This window comes from Magallana gigas, chromosome 7 (assembly GCF_963853765.1).
Source record: "Magallana gigas chromosome 7, xbMagGiga1.1, whole genome shotgun sequence".
NCBI classification, from domain to species: domain Eukaryota; kingdom Metazoa; phylum Mollusca; class Bivalvia; order Ostreida; family Ostreidae; genus Magallana; species Magallana gigas.
In genome coordinates, this window is record NC_088859.1 from 18965990 (window position 1) to 18983610 (window position 17621).

The 17621-nt window shown below is 32.8% G+C and overlaps 2 protein-coding genes across 3 annotated transcripts; one reads left to right on the forward strand and one right to left on the reverse strand.

Moving 5' to 3' along the window:
* Positions 1-3565: 3565 nt before the first annotated feature.
* Positions 3566-8496, forward strand: LOC105337388 (uncharacterized). 2 transcript variants are annotated; one of them, XM_034457123.2, is made up of 4 exons: positions 3566-3698; positions 4643-4710; positions 5632-5770; positions 6886-8496. In XM_034457123.2, the coding sequence occupies exons 2-4, from the start codon at positions 4707-4709 to the stop codon at positions 8312-8314; spliced, it is 1572 nt and encodes a 523-aa protein (XP_034313014.2). In that variant the 5' UTR covers positions 3566-3698; positions 4643-4706; the 3' UTR covers positions 8315-8496. The 2 variants fall into 2 exon arrangements, with proteins under 2 accessions (XP_034313014.2, XP_065922082.1); XM_066066010.1 differs by having other exon boundaries at positions 3639-3698; positions 4658-4710.
* Positions 8497-14136: 5640 nt separating this feature from the next.
* LOC105337389 (acetylcholine receptor subunit alpha-like 2) lies at positions 14137-15668 on the reverse strand. The gene has a single exon (XM_011442098.4). The coding sequence runs from the start codon at positions 15398-15400 to the stop codon at positions 14189-14191; it is 1212 nt and encodes a 403-aa protein (XP_011440400.3). The 5' UTR covers positions 15401-15668; the 3' UTR covers positions 14137-14188.
* Positions 15669-17621: the final 1953 nt, after the last annotated feature.

A 17621-nucleotide genomic window follows, 5' to 3' on the forward strand; every position in this document is an offset into this window, starting at 1 on the left:
AAGTCCATAGAAGACGAGGCGGAGCCGAGCCTTCTATGGACTTTACCGACACCACAAATTTCTGTAAACAGTCAGTAACAAACCTAATAAGTGTTTTGTTTTGTCGAGGACCTAAACTTTTATATGTAAGCAACAAAAGATGATATATAACAATTTAATTCATTGGCTTATTTTCTAATTTAGTGCCTTTCTCGTCAGTCGTCTGTGCAAACCTTGATGCCATTGTATAAAGGATTGTTTTATTACGTCACGGGCAAAAGGGGGTCACTCTAAATATTTTGGTGCTTGAAAATTAAAGGTATGGTTGAACGTTTGTGTAAAAAATAAGCTCAAATAACGTTTCGTCCGCCTTGTTGTCGTATAAATTTTGACGCCCGCCGTGTAAAGAAACTTGTAAGGCAATCACGAGACGCGATTTATCCAATGACATCGCGACATTCTAGTCCGAGGCAAACATTTTTAATAGAGCTTAATCACTTGTCTGAATGAAAATACTGATCAGAGACTTGAATATTCAAGTTTGACACAAAGTTGCGAATGTTCGTTAGGTTGAATTGACTCGAAAGAGGATAAGTTGTTGATATTTTATAAAACAAACACTAGCTGAATGAGTCGACATTAAAAAAATATTCAATAAGGATGCGTACTGGTGGTTGAATAAAAGTCTTAAGAAACATTATTTCGGTAAGTTCTTGTATATAAACACAACCAAAGCGTTCTGTTTTAATAGCGTCGTCAGTGTGAACTCCTTGATAGCTAATGTGACTTGCAGTATTATAAGGTAGCAAGGGACAGTTTTGGATAAAGTACCCGTTTCGGATAAAGTAACCGTCAATATTTTTGAAAATTGAGAGTTGCTGTACTTGAAGGCTCATGAGTGTTGCTAAAATTCATGAAATGATTTTTAATGATTATCATTAGTTAGAGGGGTGTCTCTTGTTAAAATTGATATGCAATATGTAGGCCCCATATGTTAGGTACATGAGAATAAGAAGTAAAATGCAAAACCTGCGGCTATGACTGTTGTGTTGACTTTACACAGTGAAATTGCAAGTTACAGCCAGGAGGTAAAATAACACGAAAAGTAGGTGGGTGGGACATTGTAAACTATACACCGGTAAGTTTCTGACATGTGATAGTGCAACATGCACGCGGTACGGAAGGTCAACCCTCTGCAGGGAATTAGCTGGGGGAGGTCTAAAAAGCTGAAAAATCATGAAAAATTAGCAAGATATGAAAGGGTTAAAATCTCATAAAAACCAGCATGTAGAGAATTTTACAGGTTTTGACTGGTAATTTTCTTCAGAAATTGGTGATTGGCCTTATAAAGACTGAATTAAGGGTATTTGTGCTGAATAGGAACTGAGGAAATTCTAGTTACAGAGTTCCGAAGACATGCATCCCTTGGCTACAATGAATTGTATCCAAAAAACTGTCCCGTGCCACCTAAGCTACACAGTGGCGTCGGAACCAAATTGAAAATGGAGGGGGAGGCTAAACTTATTAAAAATCTTGACAAGCAAAAAGGTCTGTGATTACAATTATGTTTAACTTTAAAAAAAAAAAAAGCCCTCCCCCTCCAGTTCCTACGCCTATGCTACACAGTTATGTGTTTTCCTTCATATTTTTAATGTTAATCTTTGACATAATGCACTTTATATCAATTTTATTAGTAGATACAGTTACGTTGAAAGAACTAACAATCTTCGAAAATAGTCACTGAAGCGTTGAAGCGAGAAGCTGTGTCAAAAATAGTTCGGACCGGAATTATTTCATAAAGCTTTACCCGTTTGATACAGCAAAGGTTTCTCACAAGGGTAGTATACACCACACGTATGAGATATATACCGTTTTTCTATCTATAACTCTATGTTATCATAAATAAATTAAGATTTAGCAAGCCTTATGTATATAAAACAAATGCGATTTATAAACTACACAATACAAGCAATAGCATTAACTTAAATAAGGTTTAAATTATCAACTACACACCATACTTTGTTGGACTCATTGCTGTGACATGTTAAACGTTGTGTGTTATTGTTCAAAATTCGTTTATGTAATATTGGTGATCTGGCTGGGATTATTAATATAATAACACATGTTTAAGTGAATATTGTCAATTTATTTGACAATAAAAAACAGACTAAAGGGGAGGTCTTAACAATAGTGAGATTATCTGACATTGAATGTAAAATCAAATAAAGTTCGGAAATGTGACCTCTCCTGCACACAACTAAAAAGTGTAATTCATATACAACATATGCATACAACGAAATTTTGATATAAAAAAAAACCGGCCATCAAACGCTAATAGCATGTTTGCCGAAGGGCCCACACAAGATAGACTAGCCAGGTCATAGCAGGCAACAAAAATGTAGGTATAGACAGAAATGGGACAAAAACTAAAAATATATACTTATACTACTTACACTACGCGTGTTTGGTGAAAAATACAATATGATGTTGAGACGATATGTTACATCACATATTTTTAGTCAACTAGCACCTGTCATATATATCTAAGCATGCATTTTCTAACTATCATGCCAAGTCCACACCATGCTGAGGAAGAAGTATGCACATGTTAATAACTGAAACATACATTGACTAAAGAGAAAAATAATTCATTTTCTCATAAATTGACATTAACACATCAGTTAACTTTTGACTTGTGTAATGCGTTAAGTAACAAAAATGGAATACAATTGTTACCAATAAACCACACCGCAGTTGACTTCTGACCTGTGTGATACCTGATAGTAAGTAAGAATTGATAACAATTCACGTAAAATGGTATTTAATTATAATATCCAACGTAGAAGTGAGTTTAAAGTAAAGTAATTGTAAATGTATAGGAAAGAAGTAAAGAATAAAATGAAAATATATGGCTGGTCCGGGAATCGAACCCGGGACTCCTACAACTCAAGTTATGTGATCTACCACCACTGAGCTACCTAAGCCGATATCCACAGTCAATACAGCAACAACAACTACATAATAAAAATTAGGATAATGCCCTAATTACTACATTCTTCCCTCCTTAAATAGTTAACACAATACAAGTTTACCTTGACTCAGGTCTTATATTATACTTTTATCATATTTATATTGCCTGAACGAGCAAGACCACGGCACCATCTGTAGTAGGAAAAGAGGTATGAGTAATTTATGGCTGGACTAGGATTCGAACCCGGGACCCTGTAACTCTAGTCAGGAGCTCTACCACTTGGCTATCCAGGTCGATATCAACGATCAGGAGGTCCAGCTACTGAATAAAAAAGATTAGGATATGCTTGACGTATACAAGTATATTGAAATCATGCACCCATACTCCTCGAAATAAAAGTGAATCAAAATCAAGTGAACCTTTTTGTCACCTTTTCAGTGAAATATATTTTATTACTCCTTCTATCTCCATCTTTCCAACAAGAAACACAATATGATTAGGCTTGTTTTAGTTTAATGCAGCTAAAATTACTTTGTTTTCTCTAATATTTAGAAATCGACATGTTGTCTCAATTTTACCCCATTGCATTTAAAATACAAGTTGGTCCATATAGGTTGTTTCCTAGCGCAGACCTAGCTTTATTATTTCATGACTCCTGAAAACATATTCTGTTGGAGACATAAATGGTAGTCCATACATTCTCCAAATCGACTACATCATTTCTTTTCTGGCTGTGCCATAGCGCTAGGTAAGCATTTTCGACAATCGATGCATATATATTTCAATGAATTTAACCACATTACAAATTGATTTTGATCCATATTATTTATCCTTAAATGATCATCGATTTGAATATTTATTCGGATATAATGTAAAAAAGTGTTATCTTGAAATTTCAATCTGCTTTCTCTTCCTTTTCGTGGAAGCACTTTCATATTTACTATGGTGCAATGTAACGACTCTAAATTTTAACGACCTCCAATCCTCAGCAATGTTCGATGACTCTACGTTATCCGGATTATTTCTTCGTACCATAAATCTGCCTTTTATATAGACAAATTTAATTGGTTATCTAGTGTTAGTATTACGATCATTCACTTATTCAACGAAATACTTGGCTTGGTGGATCCACGGAGATCTACTACATATATTATATGTATAGGGATTCGAGCCACCGATGCACCGGCATAACCTTTTTGTTATCTCAATTTGTATATTTATTTCATTTTATCTCTCGTGGACAAATTTGGAGATTGAATAACTGTATGAAATGCATGGATTCCATCTAAAAAATTCTTTTTATTTCATTTTATTTACAAAGTTTGACGGACAAATAACATTTTTATGATTAAAAAAAAAACACTATTCAGCTGAGGATCTGAGAATTTTTAAAAAAGCAAATGTTACACTGTCTTCTGGTAACAAGGTAACGCATGTCTTAACCTAAACAATATACACTATACATACATGGTTTGCCTATATACATGTATCACCCGGCCGTCGTCATAACATTCGTCCATGTTAAACACCTGTATTCATGATTTGTCAAATATATTTTGTATATGTCATAATTTATTTTTGATTAATTCGTCTATGAAGAGCTTGTATTAAGTTCATTGTTTCTAAAATACACAAACAAATGAGAGGTTAAATGCAATTTATGTAAATCTAAATGTTTTTTTTTTAAAACAGGGTGAATTGACGCAGAAATCCGAGGAACTACTGTCAACATTGTCTCCAGCCTGTAAATCTTAAAATGGGTAAGAAAAGCAGTAAATTAAAATTTATTTTAATTTCAGTTACTACATCTATTCGAGTTTGTCTTATTTTATGTTGGGCTATTTCATGTTAGGACAGTGGATTTGTTTATTTTTCTAAACTTACATTCTTGTAACATAGGTTTCGTTTGTTTTTATTGACGTAATGAAGTCACCATTGTGATTATAAAATCCTCTGTTTTGTCACGAACGGAAAATTGTTTTTATATTTAAAATTTTTTATCATAAAATAGAGAAATAATTTCCGGCTATTTTCGACTTTTTTGCTGACTAACGTATAGAAAAATGACACAAATGAACGGAAAATTGTTTGGTTTTGTTTAAATCTCATTTGTATCAGTATTGACTGATTCATGGTATTATCAACCGTCATGATAGTCTCTTGTTGAAAAGTTATGTGTTGTTTTACAAAGATGTAGAAAAATGTCTCAGCTTTGTTCTAGAGTACAAAACAAACAGCTATCGATGTTAATTTGCTGTTATTTTATTTAATTGTTTAGTCACAATAACATGATTACTTGTATATTTTATGTTATAGATTTGATTTACACAAAGATAGTTGAAACAAAAATAAGTTTAATTATATGAACAAATTCATTATTTGACTAATTTAATATTCCTTATATTTTTTTTTTAGAGCTAAGCATATTCTCTGGGTTACGTACTGTGGAATCATTTAAATTCGAGGAGGCCAATTTTCGTGGATTGTGAATTTTTTGCTTATTCGTGGGAATGTAATTTCGTGGATATGCCAGTTTTCAGTTTCAGTAACAACGATAACTCTTTCTATATTTGTTTTTGTTGAGGATGTAAATTCGTGGGGAAGGGCTACCCACGAATACCACGAAAATTGAGCCAACACGAATTCTAATGATTCTACAGTAATCCATTTTTTCTATCAAGATTCTGCAATGGTACTTACAAGTTTAAAGACTCTGGTGGAAAGCGTCCACAAGGCGATATATGCAGATGAACACACTTGGTTGATTATACTTGTATTAGTTTTTCTGATACTTATCCCACTTATGCTGATTTCCAAAAGGTATGTATCAATATCAACTTGTTGTGTTTGTTTCATTTTTCCATTTTTCTTACACTTTTGCTAAATTGGTGTTAGTTCTTAAAATTCGCTATCGAAATTCCGATTACTTTCTTTAGAAAATTTTGTATTCATTTTTTTATTGTTGTGTATTTAATTCCATTCACACAATCTGAGAATGCGTTTTGATTCCTAAAATTTCAGTAATCGGTTACAGTTTTGAAATTGAAATTAAAAAAGTGTCTTTTAAACAAACTAATGAATTACGACTTAATAGATTTTCGACAGTTAGCTACTGGTATATGTACCTGTCATGTTAACAGTTTCATATTTTTGCCGCTATGACTGTTTTATAATATTTATGAGTTTGTCATAAGATTTTGTCATTAAGGAACTCTGAATCATATTCCGTGACAATGTCTCGTTATATAATTTTTGTAAGATACGTTTCCGCTTTCGAAATTTATCTGCTTTTAGCTTTCAGGTTATTCAAATATCTGGTGCCCTTGTGATTTTTTGCCGTTTTAAGACTTTTTTGCGTCGGCCTTAGAAGAGTTAGAATTCCGTTCTCTTACCTCATGACCAATTTACTTGCATATTTGATTTAAATCAACTTTGGCTGGTTCTCAGACCCGAACACACTTTACTTAAAGGTCCAAAGAAATTATCCATGTAGAAAAACGATTGTATAGCTTACCTGTTGATGAAATCTGTTGTTCTTAAACTACACCCCTTAAACACCTAGCTAGCCACCATCTTTTTCTTAACATTTTTTCAATGGCAACGTTATATTAGCAGGGATGTATTCTTTCAATGCTTGCATTCTGTTGATGATTTTGAAATCCTCCGAATTTAAAGAATTGGAGACTTTCAGTGAAAGTGCATCTTCCTAAGTCAAGGGTTGTTGTATTCGCCTATCTCCTCTGAGTATACAAGTGGATCAGTAACCCTAGACTTTGGAACATGTAGAATTGTCGAACTTGAATTTATAAATAGAGATTCTATTCAAAGCATGGTGTACTCTCATTGAAATATCAAGTGGCCTATACGGTAAAAGATAAAAAAAAATATTAATCAACAATTTTGGATAACGGGGAACTACCCTTATATCTCAACAGATGGAGAAAACCTGTCGTTAATATCAAAGACAAAAGAATAGAAAATTTTGAAGAATGGAGAAAACCCGTCCTTCGATTTGGAGATGAAGACAAAAGAATAAGAGATTTTTTCAGGTACGAACATATCGACATTGATCAAGAAGACTGGGTTGTAAGTTGTGAAATTGTAGACAGGATTTTAAAGATCGTTGTGTCCGAGATGAGAAAAGAAGCAATCAAACGTTTTCCTGGACTTGCAATAGGAAAAACGCTTAGAAAACAAGGAAGCTCCAGGGAGGGTTTAAAAGTCTGTGATCCACTGGAATTTGATTTACTTTTACCATTTCTTTTGGAAAATGTCAAAACGAACAATGATGTCGTCTTTGACTACAATGGGTGTATTATACCCGGTCTTTTCAAGATGAGGATAATGAATCCTGACAAGCTTCCTTCGTGGTGGAGAAAATGTGAGTTGCTCTACGAAGAACGGGGGAAAACATATATAAACACAAGTAATTTTCATAAAAAGGTGTTTGCTTCTCTTCTCGATCAAACCAGAGAAGGAATTAATAAAGTACTGAAAAAATTGACCGAAAATACAAATGACAAGTATGCTGTGGTCCGGAGTGTCATTTCTCCTAGCTTAAAAATAACTATTCATGTACTTAGTGAAAATGGGTTAAAAAGTTTCACAAATATTCTCGGGCTTTTGGAAGACCTGTATGTACGTGGAGAAGGGTTTCCTGTTTATAAAGAAATAGACCTCGAAATTGATTTAGTACCTGGTATTTTGTTATCAATTGACGAATGTCCAAAAAATATGCTTAATCGAAATAGTTTCATTTCTTGTGAACGTTACGGAGTCATGAAGTGGGTAAATAAAAAGAATCACCATATTCCTAAACAAGATGGAGATCTCATTTGGCGTAATTCAACATGTGGTTACGAGAAGTGTATATTTGATATCGCTCAGAAAAATTCGAGTCAACTTTATGTAATGACAGCTTGTAGATTGCTGAAGTGGGCACTAAGAAAAGTTACATCAAGTACAAACAATCAACTCGGCAGTGTGCTAAAATCCTACCATCTGAAAAACCTTTGTTTTTATTGTATTTTGTTTTTGACGATACCATCTGAGCGAAATAGACTTTCTGGTGTAACAGAGGCAACTGGATACTTCATCGAATTTATTCTACTTAGTTTGGAAGCTGGAAATCTGCCGCACTTTTTCCATGGGAATCCCTATCTTAGCGATATATTTCCTGGGTCTGTATTTGGTGAAGAGAAAACAAAGTACAACATGTTTGCTATGAACAGTGAAGAGACATTGGTTCAGGCACGGTTGGGATTTAAGGATTTCAAGCGAAAATTAGACGGTCTATACCTGGAAAGAGATCAGCTAGACTACAAGAAAATCAAACTCTTTGCTTGCCATTTGCACCTTCAATAAATGTGTTTCTACGTTTCTGTACTTTGTGCAGTAATATCTCTCTCTCTCTCTCTCTCTCTCTCTCTCTCTCTCTCTCTCTCTCTCTCTCTCTCTCAACGACGGTCCTTTAATAAGGTCCAAAGTATTTCAGTAGGTGTATGTAGTTTTCGAAAATTAAAAGATTTAGCACTGATGTAAATAAATCCACGTTGTTGTTGTTGTTTTTTGTAATCTTTTCCATTTAATTGTAAAATATCTCAATATACTGCATATTATTTTATTTGTATTGTGTATTTTTTATATGATATCTATTGTTAAAAGTGTTGTGTGAAGAAACTTGCTATCGTCCGAACAGTCAGTAAATAGCATCGCCGACAAATAAAGTTTTCTTTGGTATAATAAAATAATTATTTACTGACTGTGAGGATGATAGCAAGTTTATTGCCCTCTCGATAGCAACTACTTCTTGAAAGAGTTACTGTCTCAGGGGACAATAAACTTGCTATCGTTCTCATAGTTAGTAAATAGGTATATAATTTTTACTAAGGCTTTTGTTTGCGATGTGATTTTTCAGTAATAGGATACATATGATTTTACAACTAATTAAGTGATTCCAGTAGATTAAATTCAAGGCTTAATACAGGTTGCTTTTGAAGTAAATGGTAATTTCTAATTATGAATTCCGGGATGAAACACTTGCCAACACATCAGAATCCAAAGTCTGTCTTATAAGTATGTGTATTCTAGATATAAGATTTTTACTAAACAACCTTTTATTAAGTTCCCAAGTGCATAGTAGTTCTTTTATTGGTGCTTGACGAAGATAACTTTACATATCGACGAAAAGATATGACTGGCATTTCACTATTTAAGATTCGTGTCAAAAAATTGAGAGATGTATCTTCATTAAAATTCTCATGAATAATTCGTAAGAACTTATTATGAACGCGAGATGGAAACATTTTTGAAACATTAGTTTATAAATGCAGTTGATTTGAATTCTGCAGATAAGACGCTATTTATCTGTATTGGTAAGTGTTGTGCCTCAGCCAATACTTTTATTGTTGGGTGTTTCCTTAATATTATATAATCATATTTAATTGTATTTTTTAAAAGACAAACAAAATAACCACTATTTTAAAAATTTTGAAATACAAAGAGAAAGTTTTTATATCAATGATCGTTTTGATATTTATGATGGCAAAGATTCGTCTAAAACGTTGCGTTGTTTCCTTTCCAACAGATTATTTGTCACTGTGTGAGACTTTGAAGATGACGAAGTCTCTTGAATTATATTCTTTTGATGTTGCAAACATTTTCTAAAAGCTTTTTTTTTTACCAATTAAATGTCTGGTAAGCAAGTATCAGGGGTTTATCTGCTTTCGTCGCAAATCGATCTTTGTTTTAAAGTTTGAATATTTATACGACCGATCGACTTTTATAAAATGAAAAATTACGAATAATTTTGGTAAAATTTTCTAATAGAAATACACATTGTGCAGAATCATAGAACTTTTACTCTTTCAACACGCATTTGTTTTAAAATCTACATTTACATGTAGTATATATTCCTAGTAGAGTTTGATATTTTATTTTCTTTTTATTAATAAATAATTTCTTTGCAATTCCGAAAGTTCATCTTTTCATTTAAGAAAGATTGAATATAGTACTTTTGGTACACTAATCATTTGTGCCTCGATCACAGCACAATGCCACTTTAACAACTTATATTTGATTGTTCCACATCAAATCCTACGGGCTTTATTAGATTTGATCACGCCCCGACTGAAATTATCACCTCATAATACTCAATTCAATTCAATTCTTTATTCGCTCAAGACCAGTTCACTGGTATTTGAGGTTCAAAATCAGTATATACAAATGTACACGAATACAGTCAAGGATCACATGTACAGTAGAAGTAATAATGACAAAAAAAAGAGTTAAAATCACAATACAATAGGTTGTTAAAGTTGGTTTCTGGAAGAACAGACTTTGAAAATTTTCTTAATAAATATTGACAAGTTTTTTAGTTTTTCTACATTAAAAGTATTCATGAGCTCGTTAAATTTTATAATATTTGGGTTTTCATAATATCTCTTGGGTAAAAACATTTTTCTGTCGTTTACAAAATATGTACATTCTAAAATATAATGAAATTCATCCCCAATACTATTAGAATCACATATTGTACATTTTCTTAAATGCTTTTCAATATTATGCCATCTACCTGTTTCAATGGGGAATCGATGATTACATGTTCGTAATTTTGTAAACGTGATCCGTAGATCTGTAGGTAAAATCAACAAGTACTTTTCTAAATTGAGATTTGTTTTAAAAATTCTATAATTAATACATTTTGGTGAGTTATCTACAATACTTCTCCAATCTTGTACAAATTGTTTTTGTAATATTTCTTTAACTATTGACTTAAGCCAGTTATAACTACATACTGTTTGATTTTCCCATATATATGACAACCCGCACGAGTTGAGTATATCATGTATACATTGTATCCATGGATGTATAAAACATCCATTTTTGTAACATCTATAAAAATAACAATAGATTACATTAGTGAGTTTACAATCGTGGGCTGTCAAAACTTTTGCCCAGTACATTATCATTTTAATTTTAACAAAGAGTGACAATGGATACCTTCCAGTTTCTCCATACACCATACAATTTGGAGTACTAGATTTAAGATTAAGAATAAATTTCAAAAATTTTAAATGTACCTTTTCAATAATATCTAAATTTTCGTAACCCCACACTTCGCACGAGTAAAGTAAAATGGGGTTAATGACCTTGTCAAATAGGTCTAACTGACAATTAAGTGGTAGGCTAAAATAACGTATTTTACGTAAAACACCATATAATGCCTTTGACGCTTGTTCTACTAAATGCTTTTTAGCATTATTAAATTTTCCACTTCTTGATAAAACAATACCCAAATAGCAAAATAATTTTATGTTTTCAATAGTTACTCCTTTATACAAAAATTTACGCTTTGACATTGCACCTTTTGAAAAAATGAGGATTTTTGTTTTGGCTATATTGACATTAAGTTTCCATATATCACAATAATTTGCAAACACATCTAAAGCCTTTTGTAAATCAGGCGCAGATTCGGATATTAAGACAGTGTCATCGGCATAAAAAAGTAGACAGAGTTTCAACATAGCAAATAAATCATCCTGTATTTGAAGAGAAGGACAAGTAAAACCCTCTATCTGGTTTCTTAATAAATAATCTTCCAAATCGTTAATAAAAAGAGAAAATAAAAATGGTGACAAATTTTCTCCTTGTCTTACACCTATGTTACACATAAAAAAATCTGATAAATTTTGACCAATTTTTACCTTTGATTTAATACCCTTGTACATGTTAATAATAAATCTCAAACATTTTCCATCTATCCCACTTTTAAGAACTTTCGTCCATAGTCCATCTCGCCAAACTGTATCAAAAGCTTGTTTGAAATCAATGAAAGCACAGAATAGTTTGAAAATGATTCCTTAAAGAATGATTCCTTATTCCTTCAGTATGTTCCTATATCTTTATAAAGAGCTCTACTTCTAAAGGAGATCAATACAGGCTAACAATGACCGCGACCAATCAGCCCTCCCAAACGATATGGATATATACTATTATAATAGTTGATACTTGTAGGCGTTTCAAATAAGTATTTCAGTTTGTTTTAACTTGGCTAATCGGCAAATACCAGATCTATCCATTAAAACAATTAACATTCTTAAACTGTATCTGGAACTTGAACTGGTTTTAAACATTCTTTAGAAATATCTATCGGAACAAATTTATGTAAATATATTTACATCCATTGTAAAACTATTTAACTTTATAACTGAAGAAGATATTTTAGATATTTGTTTACATTATTTATTGATGTCTTTTTGTACCTTTGGTTTGGACTTTGCGTGTAGTTGCCATGGTAACCTTCACATATGTAGGAAATAGGCTGTTCCGTTTGGGTAGCGTTTTGGTAAACAGTAATAATAAATTGCATACTTTGACTCAATTGTTATTGATGTCTGTAAAACAATTCAGAGATAGATGTAAATATTATTTTAAACCCAAAAACCATTAAAATGTTTTCTTTGGTCTTTCATCCGGGTTATAAACGTACCTATCAAAAAAGAATACATTAAACGCTTACTCAGGATTTTACAAATATTTTTCTTTGGCTGTAAACCCTATTTTTACGTTCACACGCATCATTTCCTGAGACTTTTGACTTATCCTAAACTATTGTAACATGTATATACTAGTACTATGGTAACCAATGATAAACAGGCTATGAATTGGCGTAATTCACAAAGGAAACGAGGAAATGAGACTCTACTGTAATTTTCTATTTATAGCTATTTTTGCTCAGTTTTTATTAAACCATATCCTATTTTTATATGTGACGCTTTTTTAACCCTAGAATAAAATAACAACATTTCTTGTATTTATCGTATGGGAAGCAATATTTTTACAATTATTTTGTTTCATTTCATTGTTTGTTTGGTTCTGTTTTATACATAATTACACTCCTGTTGAGAGCTTTATATATGATTTGGAAAATGTTTACAAATTGCCATGCAGGCAGGTTCAGAGCTGAGTAATGAAACACTGAACTGATTCATCTGTTGTTAGTAGGAACAAATAACTTTAGTATTGCTTTCAACATTTGATCTTTCCTCCTAGCGAATTGTCTTTGTCAGTCTAGAAACATATCATATTAACTTGGCGTTGTGTACCCGACTTTAAATAGCTAGTTTAACAGTCCATGTACTTCAGTTGAGGTAACTTAAAGATTCTTTATAATGCAAACCATAAATATGAATACTATACGAATAACATCAGATTTAATTTCGTTTGTTTCACTTGAATAATACTTAAACAGTAAAAAACACCATTTTTGTCGGATAAACCCAGTAATTCATATGACTTCATGTCTAAAATAAATGTTTTGCTTGATGACTTATTAAAATAATATGATATCACATATGCACGGGGAACAAAGAGATATTGTTCATGAAAGTATGTCCTTTCATGGAAAAGATCTGAGATGTCAAACCGGAAACATTAATGTTGCTTTTATTAATTAAGTAATTTTTGCCTCTAGACAAGCAATTTCCAATTAGTTGCTTGATTAACAAATAAAAATATTGATCAATTGTCCATTGCTTTAGGAACTCGGCAATCAGTTCCCGATTGAAATCTGTTTGAATGTATGCCATCATCAAATATAGTCTCTCTACTTCAAATATTGCCACATTTGGTTGAAATACATCTTTCCTATCTTTGATACTACGGTGAATCATCTATTGACTATAAATCAAGAAAACATGAGAACATGTTGGTGTTTTTTCTGAAGGTAAACTTTGAAAACAATATTAAACGATACCTATTATCTCGTAAAATCTAAATATAAAACCGCAAATGTATAGCTATATGAGAAATGAGAAGGAAAAAAATACAACAAACCATGTGACATATATTTGATTGTTACATGAAAGTTTATTAAATAATTGCATTGTATATTTGTCAGTTTACAACAATTCATTATTATAATAACCCACATCAAGCTCGTATAAGAATTCAATTGCCGCTAAATTCAAAGAATCAATAATACTACAAAATATTTGCTTTATATTATTTGTCTGTTTATTAAGAGTGCATAGATATGTTCAATATTGTATATTATAAATATCAGCAAAATATCAACACACTTAATGAGACTATTAGCGATTAAGTTCAGACATAAAAGTTAATCGAACACATATTTTTTCTCGTTTTCATTTTCACATTTCATGTAAATCAAATTCATTTTTAAAAAACTTACAGCGTTATTACTAAACATGCATGCAGTGGTTTAAGCACATTCATTTAGGCTGTTTTGACTAAAATGGCAAAACTCGACACAAGCACCACAAATCCCAGTAACGATACATAGAAGCATATCAGGTCGAAGATCCGTAGTCTATCACAGGAATGGGTTCTTTGCGGCGTTTCGCTCCGCCGCTCTGTATCTTGCTGACAAGAAACATTCAACGGCGTGTCTTCATTACATGCATGGATCTTATCAACACAGCGAGTAATCGTTATGCAACACGGGGTCTTTGAAGGGCAGTCACTATTATTCCGTCGGTGGAAGATACGGAGCCCGACGATGGTAAGAACCACAATAATCCCACTTTCAATCATCATAAACATTAGAATGTAGCTCAGAATAGGGACCGGGTCCGAGTTTTTGGGAAGAATCGAGCTGAATATTGTCATAAAAACTGCGAATGAAAGCAACACTGTGATGGCAAAGGAAACTCTCTCTCCGGATTCTGGTGGAATCAGAAACACACAGGCATTTAGAATACCTAAACAAATGATTGGTATACAGGTATTGAGTATCGAGAACTCTGGCCTTCTCTTGATCTTTATCTCAAATGTTGAGCAAGAATACACATCGAAAAAGCAGGAATGATACTTCAAATCTGCTATGTCCCATTCCTCATTTTTGTCAAGAATAGCTGATCGCATCCCTGGCCGAAGCATGAGCTCGTTTCGAATTCGGTCAATGGTCAAGAACTTTGCTCTACAGGTGTGCTGGTCATACGGGTAATACCGTACGTTTGGTTGACAAGTGATGCTTATTGTACCCCCTCGGATCCATATCATCATGCCATTGGCGTAAATCCTCACCGGAAATGAATCTTCCGGAAAAACGGGAATTCTGTCAACCGGATTAGCCAGTGTCAACACAGGTGTCCAAACGTGGTCTTCTGGTACCACCAGGTGGGACACGCCCCCGTATTCCAAAGGGTTCCACCTTAAAGAACTGTCTATCCAACGTATGTCCAAACCCATTGCGATTGAGATCTTTCCAGTGACTTCATCAAACTCGCTTATTCCTCTGGGTAAGAAAGTCAGATTCATCATCAGAGTGTCATTGTCCCTCACAGTGGGAATTAACACTTTGTTGTACGAGGAATTTTGAAACAGAAATTCGTATAACCGTTCCGAGTGTTTTTTCCCCCAAACACATATACACAGATGAGAAATTAAATACAACCAGCGCATCAACATTGTCGTCGTCATTTTCATCAGAATCACTTTTTTCTCTTAACTGTAGAGAACGAATGCATGTGCTTTCGCTTTATCGATAATTGAGCGAGACTGGTTGTAATAGGCAGACACGCTGGAATGACGTGCTGATAGATAGTGCTTTAAAAACTAAGGCTCAAATTTTAGATTCCGTCATATTTTTTTTTTATAAATAAATGTCTATTTTTTCCAGGAAATTCTGTTTAGAAACACGATTGGATTTCCCCCGACTTTGTTGGAGTTTGCAAAATGTTTCCTTTTTACTCAAGCATCACATTTCACTCAAGCATCACATTTCATCAAAATATTTTTCTATATTGCAGGTGCATCGTTTGAAGACTTTTATATTGTACATTCAGACACTGTCTTATCTCAGTGCATTAACTTAAAAACCCATTGGCTGTCTTTAGCTCTCAACAATCTAGATAGAGAAACCTTTGTTTGATTTCAATGCCTGACGGAAAAAAATAGAACGGTTTCAATTCTTCTTAACTTCCTGAGACGTGATTTAAAAATATTAAGTTTTTAATCTTGTAACTTTTGTTTTTAAAAAATCCATACCAAAAATTTCTTTCGATCAGAGTTGTTTTTAACTCTAATTTTCAAATTATCAATGGGTGGTCAATGTCTACATGTTTCATCGATGTTTGCTTTGTTTAATATGACCTTGGTTACAATTATATAATTTTATAGCTGTGAATAGCGGAAAGCTTTTTTAATTAATTTTTACAAATCCATTGAAAATATTAATTCCTGTATGAGGTTTTTTTTCCGGATTCGTGACTTACTAGTATACATTATATGTACAACTATGATTCTTCCGTCGTGTTTCGCAAATTTATCAAAATATCATGAAAGTCGTATTTCACTGTTCGGAATTTGCAAGACTTTTCTTTTTGTTCGAAACTCTGTTATTTTTAATGTAATCTGCTACAATTTCCGCTTCAGGTAGATATATGTGAGTTTTATGATATTCAAAATCATGTTAGACTTATGTAAATTTATGGGGCGTGATTTTTGTTTTGTTTTTCTTGTTTTTGTTTTATGGATAATCACCACGGTAGATAGTTAGTTAACCTAATTTTTTATGTTATTTTTTTTCTTCTAAAAATTGTGATAGAAGCGCGTGAATTATGCTGGTAAATGTATACTATTACGGACTAGTGACATAGCGTTTGAGAGAGAGAGAGAGAGAGAGAGAGAGAGAGAGAGAGAGAGAGAGAGAGAGAGAGAGAGAGAGAGATTACATCCCTCCCTGCCCGCCATCACCTACCACCATGAATTAGCTTTGTATGCTATTTACGAGCTTTTAATCTTAGTTTTATAACAAAAAACTTACACATAAAAAGAGCTTAAAATAGAGTAAATTTCGACATATTAAAAACAATAAGGAATGTATTTCTAGGAGTACTTCAGGCCGTCTTAAAAAAATATCTGGTTTGAATTGCCGCCTGGGGGTTTCTAGACCTACATGTAGGAGAGAGAGATTATTTTTTATTTTTGAAACTTGAAGTTAAGTAAAAATGACAAAAAACATATTTTTGAATAAGTTCTTTATTTGTTGCTAACAATATTTTATTAGCGCGGGGGGAGGGGGGATTTCAATGAGGCAATTCCAAAACAAACATAATTTTATTTTGGCCTCATTTAAGTCAAGTTATGATTAAACACTAAAGGTTAAACGAACTTTATTTCAAGTGAATCATATGGTTATTACTTTTTTCTAATAAGTAAAATCTAAAGCAAACAAGTTACAAGTTTTAATATGTAGTGTACACACAGAGTTTGAAAGTAAAATGTATTTTGATTTATTTTATTCAAAAATAAAACTGCGTATAGATTTCTGAGTACCTGAAATTCATCTGATATGCTCCAATACTGCAATGGCACATTTTATTATCAGATGCCCAGTAGTATGTCAAAACATCAAAAATATTTCCAAGTAACTATGATTAATAACATTTTATCTTAAAACAACAGAGAGAAACAGTGATACTGTGGCTGGCTTTGATCAGCTTGTGGGGTGATGAAGAAATCCAAAGAACAAATTTCCTGCTGTGACGGAGATGTAAAATTTCTGTTGAATCCTGATTATTGACACCACTGGTTATTAGTTGAATAGCTAGTCTGACGGTGAAAGAGGGATGAAATAGTTGCAGATTTTGCCACATATCATATCGTTTCCTTGGTGAATACTACTCTCGCATGGGTTTGTTTTAAT

Excerpts from the sequence above, each read along its gene's own strand:
- LOC105337389 (XM_011442098.4), bottom strand. The coding sequence starts at position 15,400 with ATGAAAATGACGACGACAATGTTGATGCGCTGGTTGTATTTAATTTCT.
- LOC105337388 (XM_034457123.2), top strand. Across the intron at positions 5,771-6,885 it reads CTTATGCTGATTTCCAAAAG|ATGGAGAAAACCTGTCGTTA; the intron begins GTATGTATCAAT and ends ATATCTCAACAG.